Source organism: Rattus rattus, chromosome 12 (assembly GCF_011064425.1).
Source record: "Rattus rattus isolate New Zealand chromosome 12, Rrattus_CSIRO_v1, whole genome shotgun sequence".
In the NCBI taxonomy this organism is placed as follows: domain Eukaryota; kingdom Metazoa; phylum Chordata; class Mammalia; order Rodentia; family Muridae; genus Rattus; species Rattus rattus.
In genome coordinates, this window is record NC_046165.1 from 51,095,030 (window position 1) to 51,120,429 (window position 25,400).

The following is a 25,400-nucleotide window of genomic DNA, read 5'->3' on the forward strand; positions in this document are numbered from 1 at the left end:
AGATTCCAGCATATGCTGAAGACCAGCTGAGGTATCTGGCCTTGTGGGCTGAGTACACAACTACTGGATTCTTGGACCGTCCATTCATAACTTAACTCCGCCTTAGATTAGCTGGACTACAGCCTGTGTTGCCATTCTATTAAATCTAATAGATCTATGTCCATTCTGTAAGTTCTGTTGTTTCAGATGCCTTGACTAATAAGTATCACTCCCAGTAACTTGATTTCTACATTAGAAAACGGCACAAGTCAGGTAGCTCTTGTCAACCGAGATCACATAGTAAGTGTCAAGATCAGGGTTAGAATACATACCTGTGCATTACTTCTCAAATCTCTGGCTTATAACATCTACTGTTTTTGATAGAGAAAAGGAAGGATGAATGGGGGATTCCACTACCTCTCTGTTGTAAGGCATCTTGTACTTCACCATACAGGAAAGGAGCCTGCACACAAAGGAACAGCCCATGCAGATTAATGGTTAAAAGAGAGTCCCACTTGAGGGAAGCCAGAGGAATGTAAACCCAGCTTCACACAGAGAGATGATAACAGCAACCAAAGAGAGAAGCACCATCACAGGCTCAAGACAGACCAGGGCAGGCCTGCTCTGGAACATTTACTGCCCTGTGTTCCTGTCAAGTTTGCTAGCTATAGACTACAGGAGAGATACTTAGGGAGTTAAATTGTGAGTTCTACATCATACATTCAAAGATTCAACTCGCATTGATTACTGTGTCTGTGTTGATGGGTCATCATGAATCTTTAAGGATTCCTGTTTGCTTTAAATAGTACCTTTTGGGAATCAGGTCCTGTATCCCATATCGAATTGTAAATAATTGTTGCTTATGTTGGCCTCTTAGAACAGGATAAAAAGACTAGAGCACTTCAAAATTGTCTATATAACTCCTAAAGCTTTTGTTCAACATCTAGTAGCTGCAACAGTCTTTTTCTGTCTTATGCAAATCTTCTAATCAATTCTCTATAAATTTTTCTTTCTGCCCTTCCAAATACTTCTAAAATTATTCTTCAAAAATACAGATATAGAAATTAGATTTTATCAGTAGCCCATTAATAAGGAATATACAGAAAACTAAATAATGGCTTACCTATTGTCCAATACCCCTATTTAGAGAAAAAAAAAAAGTGAAACCACGCAAACAGAATATCCTGTAAAACAAAAAATTGCAGCAGATTATTCCTTCCCTCTCTCTCAACTACCACAGGATATCAAGTGGACTACATCAGAGGAAGGACAAACAACAAACCCCTGGCAGAAGCTGATATCAAAGCGAGTACAATGTGCCTAGGCAAACTACTTGGCATCCAATCAAATGTATTATACCAAATGGAGGAATCAGCAGGCCCTTCCTAGATAAATAATAGGTAATTATGATGAGAAGAGCAGAAGAATAACTGTCTCCAAGGCAGCTCATTAATTGATTATCCACTAAATGGTTAGCCTTTAAATCATATACACAAGAAACACTAAACAGATCACAGTAGGCGACTACAGATTTATGCATATGCATGTGACAACAACAACAACGAAAACGAGGTGCCAGATTTAAAAGGAAGCAGGAACACAGTGTGTGAAGGAGGAGGCATGGGAGGAGTCAGAGGAATAAAGGGAATTGGAGAAATGGTGTAATTATATTTTTCTCTTTTTTTCCCATTTTTTTACTGGATGTTTTTATCTACATTTCAATGTTACTCTTCCTGGTTTCCCTCTTGGAAACCCTCATCCCATCCTCCCACCCCCTTTCTTCTATGAAAATTCCCCCTCCTCCTGCCTCCTGCTCCCTGGCATCTCCCCACACTGAGCATCCAGCTCAGAAAGACCAAGGCCTTTCTGCCATTGGGTGCCCCAACAAGGCCATTCTCTATTACATATGCTGGCCATGGATCCTCCATGTGTACTCTTTTGGGTGATTTGTCCTGGGAGCGCTTGGGGAAGTCTGGTCAGTTGATATTGTTCTCCTATGGGCCAAACCCCTCAGCACTGTGGTCTCTAACTCCATTGGGATCCTGCTCAGTCTAATGACACATCCATTTCATTTAAGGATCTCAAGCAGAACCTCTTAGAGACAGCTATATCAGGCCCTGTCAAAGGGCACTTCTTGGGCCATCACAGTGACTGGGTTTAAAATAGGTATGTATATGGAATGGATCCTCAGGTAGGGCAAGCTCTGGATAGCCTTTCCTTCAGTCTCTGCCCACACTTTAGTTCCCTATTTTCCAGAGATTTGCCCTCTAGAAGAACTGAAGTATCCACACTTTGGTCTTTTCTTCTTGAGTGTAATTTCTTTAACAAAATAGAATAAAATTACTACTACAGAAACAGTAAACACTGTACCCCTAAGTCATTCTTGCATTCTCAAATGATCAAAGCAACGATATTCTTTTTTTTTTTTCCTTTGGAGTCAGACCAATCCAGGCCCGCGCTGCTGCCTACCACTGATTAAATCCTCAACTCTGATGGTTTTTTAAAGGACTGATTTGTATAGTATTTTTTTTTTTGCCTAAAGACCTACCATTTTTTTATTTATGTGTGTTTATGTTTGTATCTGTGCAAATATCATTCAGAGACTTGAAGCTAGTTACAGGTAGCTAGAAGCCACCTAGCAGTGCTGGGAGGGAATTCCCCTGTACAGGCAGTAAGCATCTTAACCATTAGAGCCACCCTGAACTCCACCAGAATTTTCAGCAACTGGTTCAGAGAAATTTTACTTACTTGTTCATTTCATAGATAAGAAACCCTCATAATTTGAGACAAACTTCATCACGTCATGCCATGTAATTAATAATTTTCCTTTAACGTCATAATCATAGTATACTGATTTATATATTTAATAAGTTACTTTCACACTGTTATTCTCACCAAAACTACGAGAATTGTTGATTATAATTATTTAAAATCCAGTTAAGAAGATGTTTCAATTTTCAGACATCTAAATAATATCATGACAGAAATTAACTTTTCATATTTGAAGTCATAGTCTTATGAAAATAAGATGCCTGTCAAGACGCCTCATTGCACAACTATTCTCCTCCTGCTCTTTTAGTAGCCTTCCCGCTGTTCTGAGTTGGCCATGCATCCTATCTCTGACTCATTCTGTCAAATCTTTCCCTGATTTGTTACTTCGGTTCGCTTCTCAAATAGATGTTACTACATGAATTAAAGGTACCAACAAGTGTCTGTATCGCTTTCAGAGGGATCGCGTTAGAATAACAGATTCCAGTTGGATCATATCTTTAATGTGATCTCTTGTCAGAGCAGCCATGTTGTTGGATTAAAATTTTCATAAGAATGACACTTGATGGTGGTATGCTGGCTAGGAAGGACCTGTGCCTTTTTAATGTCCTACCAGAAAGATCATGCCCGTAAGTATATACACAAACTGACTTCCTGTTTTTCTTTTCTTCTTTTGGGATGGGTCCCAAAGTGGGCAGAACTAAAGGAGAGAGTCAGTATGATGTGAAATTCCAAAAAAAAAAAAAAAAAAATCAATAAAATATGAAAACTGTAAGCCAAACTAGCCATGGCTTTTCTATTATCAGCACAGGTGGAGCCAGCCAGTACTACCACACATCACAATTGGGTAACCAGTTTCTCAAGACTCTTCTATTGGACAATACGGTTTTCTTTTCTAAGCCGGGAAGAAGTAAATTTAGATCACTATTCTGTTAGACAAATGAAGAAGTCAGGCCTCCGTCAAACTTTGTTTCTAAATATATGTAGCAAATGGCTATTAATTGATGCATAAAGCCCCAAATTGTATATATGTGATGGTTTCATACATATAAAAATGATTGTACATTATAATCTCAAGTATTATTATTTGCACAGAGCAAAAACATTTAAAATGTACATTCTTTCATTTGGTAATAAATTTCAAATACTAAACAGCCTTGTATCTGTTACTTTTCAAACATATAGTTCATTCTGGTACTTCCACTATATTTGAACTCTTGTCCTTACTTATTATTATTTACTCTTTGAACAAATAGTCATCTTCACTCCCAAAGCCTTTCAATTTCAACAAGGACAGGCTAACAGCACTGCACACTGCTCCCCATCCCTTCCACATCAGGCTGCCTCGGCCTCAAACCTCTCTAACCATGCCCAACACCTGTTTGCCTCGACACTGCATCCCAGACAGCCATCGGCGTCGGCCCAGCAGCCTCCTGCCCACCACCACCCTTGCCCTGCTAACTTTTCCTCACCATTTGGCAATTTCGCCATATACTGCAGCCTTGCCTTCCACCAAAACTTAATGATTGACTATTTAGAAAGAAAATTTTAAAAATTTGCTAAATTTTTAAATTGTTAAACAACTTCTAGTAATTCTTTATTGTTTTTGTAAAACTTGGATCTTCAATATTATATATTTTTTCAATCGCAGAAAGATAAGACTGATCAAATATCTCATATATCAATTACCATCTCTTCTTCCTACTATTAAGGTCTCACTTCACATCCCTGGCTGACCTGCACTGCTGTGCAGACCAGTTCGCCTTGAACTCACAGAGATCAGCTTGCCCTACACCATCACACTTGACTTCATATATTAATTTCTAATTAACTTTATATATACAATTGTACAAAAGCAGCTAAGTAGAGCAAAGAATAGTCATTACAACCATAGGCTGTCCAAAGCTGGGGCCAGATACATAGTACCTGCTCCAGTCCAGCATCTGGGGAGTCTAAGAAAGATTACTTGCACAGGAGTTTGAGACCCACATGGCAAGTATAAGTGCTATACCAAACCAAATCCAAAGGAGAGTAAGGAGTCACAAAGGTGAGGCAAAGACAAGTAGAGGATATTAAAAAATGTTCAAGACAAGAGGTTAGACAGTGTTGGTAAGCTATGTGGAAAGTGAAGAAGAATGCAGGAATGGCAGAAGACAGCAGAGGTCAAGGTGCTGATTGGAACTGCTCTGAACTAGCAATACAGTTCAGGAAGAAGAAACGCTTGAAGTTCAGTTACACATGCATGACTTTGGTCAAAGAATGAACCGTCATTCTCTCATGGGCCTTGGGTTTTACACTTATTTATGTTAGTATTGTTGTCAGTAGGGAGGGTAAAGAGAGGCAGAGGACAGACAAGAAGAGCAGTGCTGGTAGTGAAGAATGGGAATGGCACAGCAGGTGTCAAGCAGTGCTGGATTGAATCACTTGACCAGTACAGTTCAGAAGTTGGCGAGGTCTGCTGTGGCAGTTTTACAATTGAATAACTGTAATTATTTAATTCACATTGTTTTAATGTAAATAATTCATTCACGAATGTCCAGCCTGACACCTTCCTGGCCTTCCCTGTCACAATGACACCACAAACCAGAACACTTGCAAGTCTTTACTTGAGGTTATCTCTTTTCTCCTCAATCTAGTCTCACCATCTCAAATGCATTCTTTGTCTGTCCTTCATCCATCAAAGTCTACAGGCTGAGGCCGGGTCAGCTCTCCACTCTCAACCTGGCTCTCCTGAGCACCAACCTCCTGTACATCGATATTGGACACATATTTTTGTGTTCTGACTTTACTTGTTTCAGTCACTTCTCGAAATGCTATATTTTTAACTCAGTTTTAATTTCATTTTACGTTGTTGAAGACTAATTTTTCCTTTTGTTCCACATGGCCTTTTTTCAGCTCTTTCTGCTCTCTGTGTTTACTCAGTCACACCTTCACTTCCACAGCCTGCCATCCTCACAAACACAGTGGGTCCCAGGCCCATGTTACACACTGGCCTCTTAAAGCAAAGTCTGTTAGAACTGTCATCCCAAACCAAATTTTAAACATGGTGCACTGTTTAATTTTGGGAGCTTTTCATCCACTCCTGCTCTGAACATCTGACGACTGTAATTGTAACAATTCACTTTGATCTGCCTGTCCTGTTGAATGAATTTTTTCAGCCCACAAACCTGTCAAAGTCCCATCAAACCATCCTGGCATCCCTTCACAAAACTCAGCAATTTTCTTCAAACTGTTTGATTGTGTTTTCTGGAATTTTTCTGTGATTTTGTGACCTTCTATGGGCTTTACTTGTTTATTTATGTTTTGCTGGAATTCTTTCAGGCATTTTTGCGATTCCTCTCTGTAGGCTTCTACTTGTTCTCTAAAGGAGTTCTTCACGTCTTTCTTGAAGTCCTCCAGCATCATGGTCAAATATGATTTTGAAACTAGATCTTGCTTTTCTGGTGTGTTTGGATATTCCATGTTTGTTTTGATGGAGAATTGGGGTCGATGGTGCCATGTAGTCTTGGTTTCTGTTGTTGGGTTCCTGCGCTTGCCTTCTCGCCATCAGATTATCTCTAGTGTTACTTTGTTCCTGCTATTTCTGACAGTGGCTAAACTGTCCTATAGGCCTGTGTGTGTCAGAGTGCTGTGACCTGTTTTCCTCTTTCAGTCAGTTATGGGGACAGAGTGTTCTGCTTTCATGGTAGTTTTTCCTTTCTACAGGTCTTCAGCTGTTCCTGTGGACCTGTGCCTTGAGTTCACCAGGCAGGTCACTTGCAGCAGAAAAGTTGGTCTTACCTGTGGTCCTGAGGCTCAAGTTCGCTCTCGGGGTGCTGCCTACGGGCTCTCCGCGGTGGCAGCAACCAGGAAGATCTGCGCCGCCCTTTCCGGGAGCCTCCGTGCACCAGGGTTCCAGATGGAGTTTGGTGTTTTCCTCTGGAATCAGTAATGTGTGCAGAGTGCAGTCTCTTCTGGTTTCCCAGTCTTGTCTGCCTCTCTGAAAGTTTAGCTCTCCCTCCCACGGGATTTGGGTGCAGAGAACTGTTTAACCGGTCTGTTTCCTTCAGGTTCCGGCGGTGTCTCAGGCAGGGGTCCTGCCGCTCCTGGGCCCTCCCCCACGGGAGCCCAGATGCCTTATACAGTTTCCTCTTTGGCCAGGGATGTGGGCAGGGGTGGGCAGTGTTGGTGGTCTCTTCCGCTCTGCAGCCTCAGGAGTGCCCACCTGACCAGGCGGTGAGGTCTCTCTCCCACGGGGTCTGGGAGCAGAGCTGAGGTCTATTTTCTTGATTGATAATTGATGTGGGAGGGCCAGCTCAAGGTGGACAGTACTACCACTTGCTTGGTGCTCCCGAGTGCTGTAATGAGCAGGCTGAAGCAGAGCAAGATGGTAAGGAGCACTCTTCCCAGGCCTCTGTCAGTTCATACCTCCAGTTTCCTGCCCTGTTTTGGCTTCTGCCCTGATTTCCTTCAGCAGTGGAGTGTGACCTGACAGTTGTAAGCTCAAAGGAACCCTTTCCCCCCAAGTTGTTTAAGGTCATGGTGTTTTACTATAACCATAGAATCCCAACTAAGACAAATACCAAGGACTAGTTGTTGTGTCATATATAAGAGTATGTTTAGCTTTGTAAGAAACTGACAAATTGCTTTTCAGATGGCTTAATTATCTTACACTCCCAAGTCTGTTAGTGAATTACTGGACATTGCCAGCATTTTGTGTTGTCAGTGTTATGCATTTTCTTTTTCCATTCTAATAAGTGTGAAGTAGCATATATGTTACGTGATTTATTTACCATTTGTGTAGCTTTTTGATATGGTACCTATTCAGATCTTTCTCCTATTTTAATAGTTATTTGTTTTATTATTGAAATTAAAGCATTCTTTGCATTTTTTGGGTAACAATTCTTTATCAGCTATGTTGCTTACAAATATTTACCCCCCAGTTTGTGGCTTATGTTCGTATTCTCTTGACAGTGACATTACAGAACCAACTTGTAATTTCAGTGCTGAACCCGGAAAGGGCCTGCCCTCCCCTGTCTGTCTGTCTGTCTGTCTGTCTGTCTGTCTGTCTCTCTCTCTCTCTCTCTCTCTCTCTCTCTCTCTCTCTCTCTCTCTGTGTGTGTGTGTGTGTGTGTGTGTGTGTTATTGGAATTAGACCCAAAGTTTTGTGACTGTGGAAAGACACTGTACTTGCACTGTGCTAGATCTCTAGCCTTGTTGCATTACATTTTACTTCTCATTTTCTTACCCATTTTCAATTAATTTTGTGTGGTGTGGAAGGGTTGAATCTATAACTTTTTTTTTTCTTTTTGTGAAGATGTATAATTTCTAGCCCTAATTGCTGGGAAGGTATCTTTTCCCATAGTATTGTTCTTTGCTCCTTTAGCAAAGACTATTCTACTAGGTTGCAGTTGTGTATCTCTGTTTCTGGCCTCTCTATTCCCTACTGTCTCTTTATGTCTCAGCCTCTCTTATTACTGTGAAGAGACACAGTGACCATGGCAACTCTTAAAAGAAAAAACATTTAATAGGGGGGTTAGTTACAGTTTCAGAAGTTTAATCTGTTACACCATGGTGGAGAGTATGGAAGCATGCAGACAGACAGAGTGTGGAGAAGTAACAGAGAGAGAGTTCTGTGTCTGGAAACATAGGCAGAAGAGATAGAGAGAGACAGAGACAGACACTGGGCCTGGTTTGAGCTTCTGAAACCTTAAGGCTACACTTACTAATCTCAAGTAGTGCTATTCCTGATGACTAAACATTTAAATGCAGGAGTCTGTGGGGGCCATTCTTATCCAAAATACCACATCCTATTCCCTAGGACCCTTAGGCTTGTAACTATATCATAATGTAAAAAAAAAAAAATGCATTCAGTCCAACTTCAAAACAGTGTCACCAATGTTTAAAAGTCCAAAGTTCAAAGTCTTTTCTGAGACTCAAGAAAAATTTTGTAACCCCTGTAAAATCAAAATCAAAAATCATGTCTCATACTTTCAATATACAGTGGCACATAATTATTATATTACAAAAGGAAATAAAAGGAGAGTAGTGAGAAAATACTAGACCAAAGGAACAAGAACCATCAGGGCAATCTCCAAGTTCTGTATCTGCCCATCTGATGTCAAAATTCTCTTTGGATAGCCAACAGCTTTCAGGTTTGTTGACTGCAACATACTTCTCTCTCTTGGACTGTTCCATACCCTGTATCCAGCTCTCCTAGGCAGGGGTCCCACAACTTGACATTTTCAACATCTTGGGAGTTCTAGAGTAATCCAGGCTTCACTTTCACAACTTCAAGCAATTGCCTCTCTAGGCTTCCATACAAGGACACCCTGGACCCCTAGACTCATTGACTCTCCTTAGCTGCTGAGGGAGATTTCACAACCCCTTTCTTGTACTCTTGAATCTGAAGTAAGAACCACGTGGGTAGAGCTGCCAAGTTCTGCTGCTTCTGGGCTTGGAACATGGTCCCCTCATTTAGTTATGTCTGCATCAGCTTCTGTTGTTGATGGGTTCCTTCACTTCTTTTTTTTTTTTTTAAACTATTTATTTTATGTATATGAGAACAATGGCACCAGAAGAGGGCATCAGATCCCATTACAGATGGTTGTGAGCCACCATGTGGTTGCTGGGAATTGAACGCAGGATCTCTGGAAGAAAGTCGGTGTTCTTAACTGCTGAGCCACCTCTCCAGCCTGGTTCCTTCACTTCTTAAGCTTTTTCTTTAATTCCTTTTCACAATTTGAAGCTTAGTTGTTTGGTTGTCTTTCCCTGAGGTTAACATTTTCATTACCCTAGGTATCATTAGACTATTCTTCAAACTGTTTTATCTCCTTGACCATTGAACTTGGCTCCAACATTTCATTTCCTGATGCTCCCCTTTTCTCCTCAAGCTATAAATTTTCTATTTTTTCTCGCTCAGTTTGATCCTTTTATTATAAATCTGCATAAGAGTGACCACAAATAACCAAGTGACAGTCAGTACTAAGCTATCTTGAAATTTCCACAGTTTAGCACCAGGCAGCGTTTTTGGACAATGAAAGCAGCCTCAGTCTTCTTCAAAATTACATAAGAATGGCTCTAGGTCCCTTATTGATACTATTTCCTTTGAAGCCTCTTGAACTGGGCCCTGTAGTCCTCAGCAGCACTGCCTTCCATGCTCTTATTTGGATGGCTCATTAAGCCTTGCTTAAAGCATCCAATCATTTTTCTAGTCCCCAATCCACCAAACAGTGTGGTCGGGCTTAACAGAGCAGTACCCCACTCCTGGTGCTGACCTGTTTTAGTCACTCTTCTACTGTTCTTAAGATACACTGTGACCATGGCAGCTCCACCTCCACATACTTCCTCCAGCAAGGGCACACCTCCTAATCCTCCTCATGGAGTACTACTCCCTGATGACCAAGCATTCAAATACAGGAGCCTAATGGAGGCATTCTTTTTCTTTTTTAAAAATGTGCTTGGTGTTTTGCCTGCATATATGCATATATGTGAGGGTTCCAGGTGCCCTGGAACTGGAGTTACAAACAGTTGTGAACTGCCATGTAGTTGCTGGGAATCGAACCTGGGACCTCTGGAAGAGCAGTCAGTGACTTAACCTCCAAGCCAGATAGATCTTCAGCCCCCTGTTTGGCCATTTTTATTTAAACCACTACACTTTGCATTTTTCCTTTGCTTTGCCAGTGCCTTATATCTTTACTGTTGAACTTTGTCAAAAGTCTTAGGTGCTAATTCTATTTTAATTTTGTCGTCCTTCAGTAACGTGGGCTAGTTTGGACTACTGCCTTTCCTTATGTGATAGTCAGCTTTCTGTCTCTGAGATGAAATGTGTGAGAACCTCATCTAAAAGGAGAAGATGTTTATTTTGGTTTATGATTTCAGAGGCTCCAGTCTGTGATAACTTGACTCCATCAGTCCCAGCTGAACCAAGACCAAACATGGTTCAGAATGTCCAGTAGAGCACAAATGCACCTCTTATGCTGACTTTGAAATAGAGAAAGTGAAAGAAAAGGGCCAGGGGCAAGAAGGATACCAGTCAGTGGACTGCCTCCATGACTGACAGTCTTCCCCAGCTAGATGCAGCTCCGACAGTTCCCCCTCTTCTTGACTCAGTTATGAGCCCACTGGTGGACTATCCCTGTTGATCCAGCGACCTACTGAAAACTCTGCGCTACATTGAGGACCAAGTCTTGAACCTTTTGGGGAATAATTCAATAGTTTCAATCCAAATTATAATGTTTTGTTAATTTTAGAATCATTTTATTGAATTTCTAGATCTTCTTGATAATTTAGGTCTCTTATTTTTTAATTAGCATTTTATAGTTTCCCTCAGGTTGATTTTATATAGACTTTATTAGATTTACGTGTAACTATTCCATTTTAGATGTTCATGTAATTAGATATATATTTTTTCTTTTTTCTTTTTTGTTTTTTTAGACAGGGTCTTACTATGTATTCCTGGCTGCTGGCTGGCCTGGAGCTCACTATGTAGGCCAGGGTGGATGAAAACTCCCAAAAATCAAGAATTAAAGACAAGTGCACCATATCCTGCTTAATTGTATTTTTAAAAAATTGCAGCCTATTTGTTACTGTCACCACTTGGTGGAGCTCTTCCATAAGTGAGAGCGTTGTAAAACAGCAAGCTCAAGGAAATCGTCACTAATTTGGGTTTGTCTTTAGGGTGGTTCAGAGGAACACTAAATCACATAATAGATAGCAATGGAAAGTGTTGGCTGTATATTTTGATTTAAATTGTTAAAATATAATTGAAGGTTTGATATTTTCATAATTTTGTCACATTTCTAATGTTTCTATCCTGTTTTCCATAAATTTAGTTTTTACTTTTGCATCTTCTGGGTTGCAATTTAAGAATATGTAACCTGAATTAATGAAGAAAATGAAAACTGATTATGATCCTAATTGTTCTAGAGATAAGAACCTACTTTAGAGATATTGTATTCCTTTCCGCACTGTTTATTAGCCAATCTATTTTAAGATATTTAGGTGATTGCCACTGTTTTGGGGTATGTAAGTAGCTATTGGAACATCTGTTTTAAGGATCTTGACCCAACTCCTCAGTAATTTTCACTGGATGAATTCTTAGCTGCACAACTAAATATCTCAAAACATCCTAACAACGTATCGTTCAGTTGACACTATTCTAAGATTTAGCATTTGCAGAATCTGGTTTTTGAAAGGTTCTATTTTTTTTTAATATTTGCGAAGTACATCCATTTCCTCCAGAAGTTTTACCTTTTTGTGAGTGATTGTTTTCACTGAGAAATAGTTGCTTTTGTTCTAACAATTTTTAAGTGCTGTTCTGGGCCCCCTTTAATAATTTTTAAGCTTTTTAAAAATTGTGTGTGTGTGTGTGTGTGTGTGTGTGTGTGTGCGTGCGTGCGTGCGCGCGCGCGCGCACACACGCACAGGAGTGCAGGTCCTCATGCAAGCTGGAGATCAGAGGTGCAGTCAGATCAACAGTTGTGAGCCACCTGATGTGGTGCCAGGAACTGATTGTGAATGTACATTGTAGTGTACATTTTGGACCGTTGATCTATCCTTCCAGCCTTCTTTTATAGTTTGCAAGTTCTTTATGAAAAGGTTTATGAAATTACAGCAAAACAAATAAACAAAAACAAGCCAGTTTTCAAGCTGATTGGAAATAAGTCCTGGAGCTTCCCAGAGCCTCTGTGCTACAAAGTAGCATGAGCCTAGGACCCTGTGTTTGTAGAGGATGGCGGGGCTGTGGAAGTGGGCGGGTGCTTATTAAAAGAAGGGTAGCAACCGGCTGGAGTTAAACACAGAGAGACAGAAAAGAGCTAAGAAAAAAAGGCTCATGGTGTGGTAGGTTAAAAGGAAAAAATTTAGATAGTGTGACTCTTCAACCATAGCATTAAAATAGAAATTAAAACTGAGTTAAAAGTATAGCATTTCCAGGGAAATTGACAGAAGTATCTTGGCTCAAATTCAATTAAAGGTCCAGAACCTTTAAAAGTATAGTAATCCAGATATTGTGGTGTTGGTAAAAAGACCAGTGGTAGGTAGATCAGTGGGGCAGAGTAGAGAGGCTGGAAATAGACCACATGCTTTGTCAGTTCATTTTCTAGAGATGTGCAAAGGCAATTCAGTAAAACAAGGCTATTCTTTTCAACAAATGAAGCTGGATATCTAGTTGTAAAAAATTCATTACAGGGTTTGAGGGATAGGATCAGTGGGTAAAAGTGCTTGTTGCCACACTTGACAACTGGAGTTGGATCCTGGGACCCACGTGGTAGGAGAGGGCCAACTTCTGCCAAGTTGTACTCAAAGATTTTACCAGTATGATGTGGATTGCTATTAAAAATAAAAGAATTTATTTTCTCATAGTACTTAGAAAAATTAGTTTACATGAACCTTAGACATATAATTCTAAAGTAGGACATAAAAGAAATCATTGTGAAACTGTTAGAGATAAGTTTCATAGATATCATACCTAAAAAATGAGCCATAAAAGAAAAAAAACACAACAAATTAAGTAAAAATTTAAATACTCCTACTCGTTTGAAATACACCTTAAAGAAAATGAAAGGAGGGGTTGGGGATTTAGCTCAGTGGTAGGCGCTTGCCTAGGAAGCGCAAGGCCCTGGGTTTGGTCCCCAGCTCCAAAAAAAAAAAAAAAAAAAAAAAAAAAAAATGAAAGGTTGGGATGAGTCAGTGGATAACTATGTACACATGAAGACCCAAGTTCAGATTACCCATGCTCAAACTAATTCCAATGCTAGGAGAGGGCAGCAGCCGAGACTGGCCAGTGTGGGCTTCGTGACTAGCAGTCTAGCTGAGCAGCAAGCTTAAGGCTCAGTAAGAGATCCTGTGCAAAAAGATACAGTGGAGAGCAACCGAGTAACATAGCCCACAGTAGCCTCTAGCCTACACACACATGTGCGCGCGCACACACATGCACACACACACACACACACACACACACACACAAATGCAAAGCAGCCACAGTGTATAATTCTGTGGTAGGGCTTTATTCTTATAAAATTTGAGACTTTTAGGGAAGGGCCTGTGGCTCAGTGTTAGAGAGTTTGTTTGCCTAGTATGTATGAGACCTGGGTTTCAGTTTCCAGCATAACACAAAACCCTTTTCTGGTGTTTAAAAAATGGATAAGCAATATAGTAAGTTTTATCATCTTTAGTTACTAAGATTATGAGAGTTTTCTTAGAAAAGACTGTAGTAGCTTATAGGCAGGTATATCGAGGACAGAAACATAGACAACAAGGGGGACACCAACAAGACATGCTGACATGGAAGGGAAAAGCTCCCAGGCCCCCAACCCTACATTAAATCTATAGGCAGCTAAAGAATGCTGAGGCAGGCTGAGGCTCTCAGGAAGGTACACCAAATGGTTATCCAGTACCAGACAGTCAGTCCTAAAACATGCACTTACAAGTAAAATACAAAATGAGGAGGTATTTATGTATTTAAGATCACATATAGACACACACAAATACACATTTGCAACAACAGTTAATAGAAAAGAGACTATGAATTTGAAAGAGCAGGGGTGAGAGTACATGGACTAGGTTGAGGGAGAAAAGAGAAAGGGGAATGATATAACCTCAAAAATTAAAGACTTAGGCAAAATTATTTTCTGAGACTTTATTAATTGTCATTGTAATGCTAAGTCAATATATGTGTGTGTGTGTGTGTGTGTGTGTGTATGTATAAATATTTCAGTTTCAGTAGGAGGACTATGTAACGGTTTCTGAATCAGATTTACCGAGTTAATGTGCTTACATTAAGCCGTATTGCTTTAAGTATGTAGTTCAAAAGTTGATGGAAATACATCCCTGTATAACGACCAGCAGCCAGGATTCAAACCACAGCAGCAGGTGGGTGCTCTTGCCATCTCTGTAGTCAGTCCCCAGCACATCGCTTCTTGGTTTGGACAGCTGCTTACTTAATTTCTGACAGTAAATGAGTGTTTATCTTCTCTGGAGCTGTATGGAAGAATCTGCTACCATCTTGTGTCTAGCTGTTTCTTTTTTCCTGGTGACTTTTTCTCAGTGTAATAATTTTTACTTATCTATGTTGCTCCATTTATTAGGGCCGTTTCTTTTTTGTTAGACAGCACCAGCTGCATAGTTCCATTGCAGTTTGCTTATAGAATTACCAGTTTGGTTATTTCTGCTGGTTCTATTTCTGTTATATTTGCTTGGTTTCTAGTTTGAGATTATATTTATTAGCAGTGTTTTGATTTCTTCTGGGCATAAGTCCTGGGGATAGAATTGCTAAGTGGTATAGAAAGTGTATACTTAAATATGTAAAAAATTGTTTGTTATATTAATACAAAGTTAAATATTTTCAAGTATATGCCATTATAAGAATTTAAAATTACATTTTTATGTTCAATGAGAAAATCATATGTAATTCAATTTTAACATGGTATCCAGTGTGCAGATGATTTAATAAAATACTTGAACCTTTTTATTTCTAGGAAGGATATATTCAGAAGAAGAAGGAACTCTGGGGCATCTGCATCTTCATTGCAGCAGTTGACCTAGATGAGATGCCATTCACTTTTACTGAGCTACAGAAAAGCATAGAAACCAGGTAAAAGCTCTGATGGAAAAGCCCTGGCTTAAAAAGGGCTTTGAATGTTTTAATATACTTTAAGAAGTTGGTGGAAATGCTAAAATCACATTTAATATAATAGATTTGGGACAATAATGAATTTTAATTCTCTACTGGGTGGTTAAAGCGTACTTACTTTGGGCAGGTTGTTTTATTTTTTTTTTTAAGGAATTTATTACTTTTATGTCTCTTTTTTTTAAAAAAGAATTTATCATTTTTTATTTTATGTTTCGCCTACAGGTAAGTACACCATGTGCAGTGCCTGAAGAGGCCAGGAGAGGGTATCAGAGCCCTTGGAACTGGACTTAGAGATATTGTCAGTCATCATACGGGTGCTAGAAACTGATCCCTGGTCCTCCGTGTTCATGGGCACCTGCACAAATCCGTACAAAAACAGGTGCATGCATGCATGCACGCACACACGTGCACACACGCACACATGCACACAGAGACTTAGAAGTAAAAAAAAATAAAAATATTTTAAAAATTAAGATGCCTGTTTTAAATTTGGATAAGATTTATTTACATTAAAGACTTAATGTAAATTAAGTCTTAATTTTAAGTTAAGTTTTAATTACATAAAAACTGCTACATACTCAGTATTGATAGACACTTGACCCAGGCATTTCTTAACATTTTTTTTAGCTTTAAACGTATATTAATTTGTTCTCTAGTACTTTGTAGATTTTCATCTTAAACAAACTCACAGGACTACAAAATACAGCAGTAAATAATTTTACCAGATTGGTAAATAGATGCAGATCTTCAGTGAGTTTGTCTATAATTCAATGTAATTAGTGTTTTAGTTACACTAAGTAGATGAAATTGCTACATTTTATAGCACTTTTTTTTACCACCTTTGAATACAGTGTGGAAACAAAGGGTGTGTGTGTGTGTGTGTGTGTGTGTGTGTGTGTGTGTGTGTGTGTGTGATATAAATAGCAGAAAGCATCAAGGGTTCACAAGAGTCAGTGCCTCTAATACCACAGGCACTGATTCCCCATCCCTTCTCTTAAATTACCCCTAGAAAGAGACAACTTTGTTATAACAATTTAGTTTCCGTGGTGCTCAGTTCCTCTCAAGACAGGTGTTGGTGTTCCTTCATAAACATGTGCACTACTCTGGTTGATTCTCTTTTTCTGATCCTACAAATTTACATGATGAACTCTTTTCTTCCTTTTCACTCACCCCTCTCTCTTTTCTTCTAATCAATACAGCATAAGTAAGTGTAAACCCAAGGCCCCATGAGAGAATGACGGTTCATTCTTTGACCAAAGTCCTTCATGTGTAACTGAACTTCAGCGTTTCTCGCTAACTTCCTGAACTGTATTGCTAGTTCAGAGCAGTTCCAATCAGCACCTTGACCTCTGCTGTCTTCTGCCATTCCTGCATTCTTCTTCACTTTCCACATAGCTTACCAACACTGCTCTAACCCTCTTGTCATGAACATTTTTTAATATCCTCTGCACTTGTCTTTTGCCTCCTGCTGACGAGCTCATACTCTCCTTTGGTTGGTTTGAGGTATAACCTTATACTTGCCATGTGGGTCTCAAACTCCTGGCCATAAGTAATCTTTCTTAGACTCCCAGATGCTGGACTGTAGACAGGTACTGTCTTATCTGGCTTTGCTTTGGACAGCCTATAATAGTTGTAATGACTATTCTTTGCTCTACTTAGCTGCTTTTGTACAATTGTATATATAAAGTTAATTAGAAATTAATATATGAAGTCAAGTGTGATGGTGTAGGGCAAGCTGATCTCTGTGAGTTCAAGGCCAGACTGGTCTGCACAGCAAATTGCAGGTCAGCCAGGGATATGAAGTGAGACCTTGTGAAGAGTAGGAAGAAGAGATGGTAATTGATATATGAGATCTATTTGATCAGTCTGTCTTTTCTGCCCGATTGAAAAAATATATATTGAAGATCAAGTTTTACAAAAAAACAATAAAAGAATTACTAGAAGTTGTTTAACAATTTAAAAATTTAGCAAGTTTTTTAAAATTTTCTTTTTCTAAATAGTCAATCATTAAGTTTTTGGTAAGACAAAGAATGTAAGTGTGTATATGACAAGGAAATGCCAAATGGTGAGAAAAGTTAGCAGGGCAAGGGGTGGTCGTGGTGAGGCATTGGCACGGGCAGAGCAGCCGATGGCTGTCTGGGATGCAGTGTCAGACCAAACAGGGTGTTTGGGCACTTAGTTTAGAGAGGTTTAGAGAGATGAGGAAGGCAGCCTGATGTGGAAGGGATGGGGAGCAGTGTGCAGTGCTGTTAGCCTGTCCTTGTTGGAGATTGAAAGGCTTTAGGGGTAGAAGATGGCTATTTGTTCAAAGAGTAAATAATAAATAAGTAAGGACAGAGTTTCAAATATGAAGTGGAAGTACCAGAATGAACTATATGTTTTGAAAAAACAACAGATACAAAAGACTGTTTAGTATTTGAGTACAATGTATTTCACAAATCTGAAAGAATGTATTTTAAATGTTTTTGCTCTGTGCAAGTAATAAATACTTGAGATTTATATGTTTATTTTTGTTATACAGTATTTTATGTGTATGAAACCATCACATGCTACTCGCCTAAAATGTACAATTTTGGGGCTTTTATGCATCAATTAATAATAATTTTACTTTAAAAACCCATACATATATATTTAGAAACAAATATGCATATTTTAGGCCCTTGCTTTTCTTGTTTTCTTAACTTTAAATAGATATAGTCAGTGGTAGATAGATACTAGGGCATGGGTTGTTTCTAATAAAATGCAAAAACAAGTACAACCCTTCCAGAGAATATACAGTGATCTAGTGTAGAGTTGGCAGTCTTTTGAATTGAAGTGCACATGCTTTGAAAGTGAAATAAAACAAATTTTGATAGCTACTCATGTACTCTTTTTCTAATTTTTGTAGTGTCTATAAATTCTTTGACTTATTAAAAGAAATTGATACCAGTACCAAAGTGGATAATGCTGTGTCAAGGCTATTGAAGAAGTACAATGTGTTATGTGCACTCTACAGCAAATTAGAACGGTAAGACAAAAGTTTTGTTAGCTTTGCACTTTCATTCTTTGTTTTTTATTTTTATTGATATTTTACTTCAATTTGGGAACTGTTTCATGTTTAATAGAAATATTAAGTATTATCCCCTAGCCTTATCTATTTTGTTATTATTTCTTTATTAATTCCTAGGTAATTGTATATCAGTTTATAAACATTCTGAGTGTTTGCCCCCAAATTAACCATTTTTATGTCATTTGCTTTTTCAGATTTTGAGCTTGCTTCTCATTTTGTCTAGTAGAATAGTGATCTAAATTTTAACTTCTTCCAGCTTAGAAAGAAACCATATTGTCAATAGAAGGTGCGAGAGCAGTTACTAAGTTGTGATATGTGCTCCCAGTGGTGGCTGAGAAGACTCCACCTGTGCTGTTCAACTAGAAAAGCCATGGCTAAGTTTGGCTTACAGTTTTTCATATTTTTATTGATTTTTTTTTTTTTTTTTTTTTTTTTTGGAATTTCACATCATGTACCCCAAGCTCTCTCACTTCCCAGTTCTGCCCACTTTGGGACTTCCATCCCCCAAAAGAAGAAAAAGAAAGAAAACAAGGAAGTCCAGTTTGTGTTGCCCATATACTTACTGGAGCATGGTCAACTACTGGTGGGTTTCACGTTAAAGAAAACTGAGTCCTTCCCTAGCCATACCACCATCAGAAGCAATCAATTCTTGTAGAAGAATTTTAATCCAACAACATGGCTGCTCTGACAAGAGATCACATTAAAGATATGATCCAGCTGGAATCTGTTAGTCCACAACTTTGATCCCTCTGGCTTGAATACAGACACTTGTTTAGTATACACCTTTAATTCCAAACAATAACATCTAACTGAGAAGCAGACAAAGTAACAAATCAGGGAAAGATTTGACAGAATGAGTCAGAGATAGGATATGGCCAACTCGGGAGAACAGCCAGGAAGGAGAGGCTACATAAAGAGCAGGGAGGGAGAGAGAATAGTTGTGCAGTTCAGAGGCAGTCTTTCCAAGCAGAGCATCTTCTCGTTTTTCATAAGACTATGGCTCCAAATATGAAAAAGTTCAAAGATTTCTGTCATGATATTATTTAGATGTCTGAAAATTAGAAACAAGCTCTTCATAACTGGATTTTAAATATAATTATAATCAAGCAATTATAAGCTAGTTTTGGTGAGGAATAACAGTGTGAAGAAGTACTTGTTAAATATATAAATCAGAGTATACTATGATTGTGACAGTGCAAAGGGGGAAAATCCAAGCCTCTAGTACATAGCATGAAATGACTCAAATGAAGTTTGCTATAATTGTAGTAGAGGTTTCTTATCTGTGATAGACAAAGTAAGTAAAAATTTCTCTGAACCAGTTGCTAAAAAAATTCTGGTGGGTTCAGGAGATGGCTCTGTGGTTAAGATGCTTACTGCCTGTGCAGAATTCCACTCCCAGCACCTACTTCAGGTGGCTTACAACTGCCTGTAACTTCAGCTTCTGGTCTCTGAATGATACTTGCACAGATACAAACACATAAACACACATAAATAAAAATGAAATGAGTCTTTAAGAGCAAAAAAAAATACTATACAAATCAGTCCTTTAAAAAAAGACCATCAGGGGGTTGGGGATTTAGCTCAGTGGTAGAGCGCTTGGCAAGCGCAAGGCCCTGGGTTCGGTCCCCAGCTCCAAAAAGGAAAAAAAAAAAAAGACCATCAGATTATTTCTAGATCTAGAATTTGAGGGCTAGGAATGACTTGGGGTACAGTGTTTACTGTTTCCTGCTGTAGTAATTTTATTCTATTTTTGTTATTAAAATAAAATTACACTCAAGAAGAAGAAAGACCAAAGTGTGGATGCTTCAGTTCTTCTTAGAAGGGGGAACAAAATACTCACAGAAGGAAATAAAGAGACAAAGTGTGGAGCAGAGACTGAAGGAAAGGCTATCCAGAGCTTGCCCTACCTGAGGATCCATTCCATATACATACAGCCACCAAACCCAGTCACTATTGCTGATGGCCAAGAAGTACTTGCTGACAGGAGCCTGATATAGCTGTCTCCTAAGAGGTTCTGCCAGAATCTGACAAATACAGAGGCGGATGCTTGCAGCCAGCCATTAGACTGAGAACGGGATCCCCAATGGAGTTAGAGAAAGGACTGAGGTAGCTGAGGGGGTTTGCAACCCCATAGGAAGAACAATATCAACTGACCAGACACCCCAGCGCTCCCAGGGACTAAATCACCCAAAGAGTACACATGGAGGGATCCATGGCTCCAACCGCATATGTAATAGAGAATGGCCTTGTTGGGCACCAATGGCAAGAAAGGCCCTTGGTCCTACAAGGCTGGATGCTCCAGTGTAGGGGAATGCCAGGGCAGGGAGGCAGGAGGGAGGGGGGGGAGTACCCTCATAGAAGAAAGGGGAGTGGGAGGATGGGATGGGGGTTTCCAGAGGGGAAACCAGGAAGGGGGGTAACATTTGAAATGTAGATAAAGAAAACATCCAGTAAAAAAAAAATGGGAAAAAAAGAGAAAAATATATAATTACACCATTTCTCCCAATTCCCTTTTATTCCTCTGACTCCTCCCATGCCTCCCCTCCCTTCACACACTGTGTTCCTGCTTCCTTTTAAATCTGGCACCTCGTTTTCGTTGTTGTTGTTGTCACATGCATATGCATAAATCTGTAATTATAACCTGCTGAGTCTGTTTAGTGTTTCTTGTGTGTATATGATTTAAAGGCTAACCATTTGGTATTGGATAATCAATTAATGAGCTTTGCCTTGGGAGACAGGTTATTCTTCCTGCTCTTCTCATCCCTTAATTACCTGTTATTTATCTAGGGTGAGGCCCTGTGAGTTCCCTCCCATTTGGTATAATAATTTTGATTGGATACTTCCAAGTAGTTTTACTTTTTATCTGACATTAATACTCTGCTTTGATATCAGCTTCTGTTTTCAGGGATTTGTTTGTTTATTCTACTTTCCTCTGATATAGTCCACTTGATATCCTGGTAGTTGAGAGAGAGGGAGAAAAGGGAATAATCTCATATGCAATTTTTAGGCTTTACAGGATATTCTGTTTACGTGGTTTACCACTTTTTTTTCTCTAAATAGAGTAGTGGACAATAGGTAAGCCATTAAGCTGACATTTTTCTCCTTATATTCATATTAATGTTAAGACTACTAAATCTTAATCTAATTCTATATCTGTATTTTGAAGAATAATTTTAAGTATTTGGAAGGGCAGAAAGAAATTTATAGAGAATTGATTAAGTTGCATAAAGACAGAAAAGACTGTTGCAGCTACTAGATATTGAAATTCAAAAGCTTTAGGAGTTATATAGACAATTTTGAAGTGCTCTGGATCTTTTTGTATCCTGTTCCCTAAGGGCCAACATAAGCAACAGTATTTACAGTCCAGTCTGTGGGATACAGGACCACAGTTCCCAAAGAATTTTCTTCAAGCAAATTGGAATATGAGAGTTCATGATGACCATCAACACAGACACCAGTAATCAATGCGGAGTTGAATCTTTGAGATGTACTTGATGTAGAGAACTCACAATTAACTCCTAGAGGTATCTCTCCTGTAGTCTATAGCCAGCAAACTTGACAGGGAACTGGGAGCAGTAAATGTTCCAGAGCAGGCCCTGCCCTGGTCTGTCTTGAAATTTCTGTGATGGTGCTTCTCTCTTTATGTTCTACAGTTTGCCTTTGTTATCATCTCTCTGTGTGAAGCTGAGTTTTACATTCCTCTTGAAGCACCACTCAAATTGGGGCTACTCAACACACAACCATTAATCTATAATGAACTGTTCATAGTAAATATGCATAGACTCCTTTCCTGTATGGTGAAGTACAAGATGCCCTTACAACAGAGAGGGTAGGGTGGAATCCCCCCATTCATCCTTCCTTTTCTCTATCAAAAACAGTAGATATTTATATGACGGGGGGGTTAGAGGAGAAGTAGTCACACAGGTATGTATTCTAACCTGATCTTGAGCATATACTATGTGATCTCGGATAAATGAGCTACCTGACTTGGGTACTTCGTTTTCTAATGTGTAAGTCAAGTTACTGGGAGTACTTATTAGTCAAGGCTGTCTAGAGTAACAGAACTTACAGAATGGACATATATTTATTAGATTTATTAGAATGGCTTACAGGCTGTAGTCCAGCTAATCTAAGAATGGTTAATTATGAATGGACAGTCCAAGAATCCAGTAGTTGTGTACTCAGCCCACAAGGCCAGATACCTCAGCTGGTCTTCAGCATATGCTGGAATCTGAAGAAGTAGGCTCTAATGGCAGTGAAGGAATGGACTTTGCTAACAAGGTGAGGACAAGCAGGCAAAGAGCAAAACCTTTCTTCTTCCTTATATAGACTCCCAGAAGAAGGTGGGACCCAGACTAGATCGGGGTTAAAGGTGTGTTTTCTCTACCTAAAGATCTGGTTTTTTTGGATTTTAGTGAATTCCAGATGAGATCAAGGTGACAATCAAGGATAGCCTCCACATACCTGTTAAGTATTTAATGTATGAAATGAGATAATACATGTATAGTGTTTTGATGATAGCTTTTAGTGTTTTGTATTGTAACTTATTTGTTGGGTATGTACAAGGGCAAATGTGTGCCATGGCTCAGATGTGGAGAGTAGAGAGTAACTGAAGGGGTTGGCCCTCTCCTTCCACGTGGGCCCTAGTTTCAAACCTGCAGCAGCAAGCATCTGTACCTGCTGAGCTATCTCTCAGGCCCAAATATTAGCTTTTAAAACAAGAAGAAAAAAAAAGAAATTGTCTGTTTGAAAAATACTGCACAGTACTGTATCTTCATATTGTGTCCTGTCTTAGACAGTCACAAAATACCAAGGCAAAGCATGGTGTTTAGTTTGATAGCATAGATTTGTTGGGCTGAGTTCAGCATTTTCTAAATGACTTATACTTAAATTTGTCTTAGTTACTTTCCGTTGCTGTGATAAAATACCCCTACAAAAACAGTTTAAGGGGGAAATGACTCAGGCTGACCTACAGTTCCAGAAGAATATAACTCCTCACAGTGAAGTGTGGCAGCAGGCCTGGGAAGCATGCAGGCAGGACAGGAGGCTCCTGACCACAGTGCACCCATCCCAAGGAGTCAGTGCATGAACAGGAAGTGGGCCTCTACCCCTACCCTGAGCCCTGAGACTCCTTCTCAAGTGTGATCCTGTTGGAGATATTTCACATTCAAACCACAAACCATAACAGCATTTAACAGCAGTTAAGATCTTATACAAGAAGTGTTTTATGAAGTACACTTTAAGAAAATGTATGATGTCAGCCGTTTTGTTGGAAACAAATTAACAAACCACGTCAAGGATTAACTATTAGGACCCTGCTATATCCATTAATTCTGAATTTTATCAAGAGATCCTACCCTCAAAGAATAAGATAAAGGAACAATTGAAGAAGATTCCTGACATCAACCTCAGGCCTCCACATACATGCACACTTATGTGCCAGTGCAAGCATGTATACACCACAACATGTACACATAAAAATGCAGTTATGGTTGTGACGCTGAATTGAAGAGTATTGTATTTAAGTAGAAATGATTCAGTACATGTTGTATCTTAACTAAGTGAGAAGGGTAACAGTAATACTGAAGGTTTTGACTAAGGGAGAAGAAGGGAATGCTGAATAGGAATTAGAAGTAGAAATGTATCAAGAACAATGAGTAGGGACTAGAACTTAGCATGTTAAGCATGTGACGAACATGTGCACGCCAAAACAGTGGCCAGATGGGCTTTGAACTGCTGATGTCTGGAAGGTAGGGCGGCGTCGGGTCAGGAGCGAGCTAGGACTGTGCCCTGCAGACAGTGAAAGTTGCTGAATGCTTTTACACTGGGGAATGACATAGTCTGATTTGGCCTTACAAGGCTGCCATGTACTTTGTAAAAGCAACTTAAGATTTTTATTGACTGGTCTTATGGAATAATTTAGCTTTAATGTTGGTGAATTTGAATCAAACCAAGGTTTCCTTTTCCCGTTTTACTTGTACAGTTTTCTGGAATATGAAACCAGATTGCATGGTTGGGGATTTAGCTCAGTGGTAGAGTGCTTGCCTAGCAAGCACAAGGCCCTGGGTTCGGTCCCCAGCTCCGGAAAAAAAAAGAAAAAGAAAAAAAAAAAAGAAACCAGATTGCAATTGCAATGCCAAATCTTGTTTATTATAAGGAGTGTGTGTGTGTGTGTGTGTGTGTGTGTGTGTGTGTGTGTGTGTATGACTTACTGGTTAGATAGTTATTAGTTACCCACTGACCTAACAGTCTGGTCTTGTCATTGGTTTTGATTTAAAAGTGAGTGACAGAAGCCGTTTCTTTTGTAGTTAGAACATAGTGATGAGAGATGTCACTTCGTAGTAAGCAGACATACTTAAACTTTGCTTTAGAAGGCTAATGACTCATGCTACAGTATTTTAAAAGTTTTTTAAGCTGTTATTTTACTGAAATTATTTTTCCTTTCAGGACATGTGGACTTATATATTTGACACAACCAGCAGTGGGTAAAAGTAGTGTTATCTTTTCACTAATGGTTGTGATTCTGGACTAATCTCAAACATGTTGTTTACTTTGGTTATAAAATATACTATTTTATAAGTTAAGGTGGTAAAATCCTGTTTGGATTGTTTATTTTCTAAAAATATGTGCCTTGTATGGTAAAAGGAGAACCAATTAGCTGGAATTCAGTGTTCTGTCACTTTTGTGAGAAAATGCAGTTCACTAGTTTTTATTGATGATCTATCCAGGGATTTTACCAACAAGGCTCTGCATACTTTCATATAAGAAGAACAAATACATTCTCAGTTAGGGAGTTGGAGAGAAGACTAGACCAAGGCTTGATTCCCAATACCCCACATGGTGGCTCACAACTGTTTGTATTTCCAGTTACCTGGGGTTACATGTGATGACCACTTCTGGCCCCTACAAGCACCAGGATAGGCAAAATATTCATACTCATAAAAAAACTCATTTACAAATCCTAAATTATCTTGAAAATTTGTACTGCAG

The 25,400-nt window shown here is 39.2% G+C and overlaps 1 protein-coding gene across 1 annotated transcript in view; it reads left to right on the forward strand.

Annotated features, from left to right (window-relative positions):
• Rb1 (RB transcriptional corepressor 1) overlaps positions 1-25,400 on the forward strand; it is a 152,478-nt gene that overhangs the window by 31,531 nt on the left and 95,547 nt on the right. The window contains 3 exon segments of the mRNA XM_032917967.1: positions 15,207-15,322; positions 18,249-18,368; positions 24,858-24,891. Coding sequence (XP_032773858.1) covers positions 15,207-15,322; positions 18,249-18,368; positions 24,858-24,891 — 270 coding nt within the window.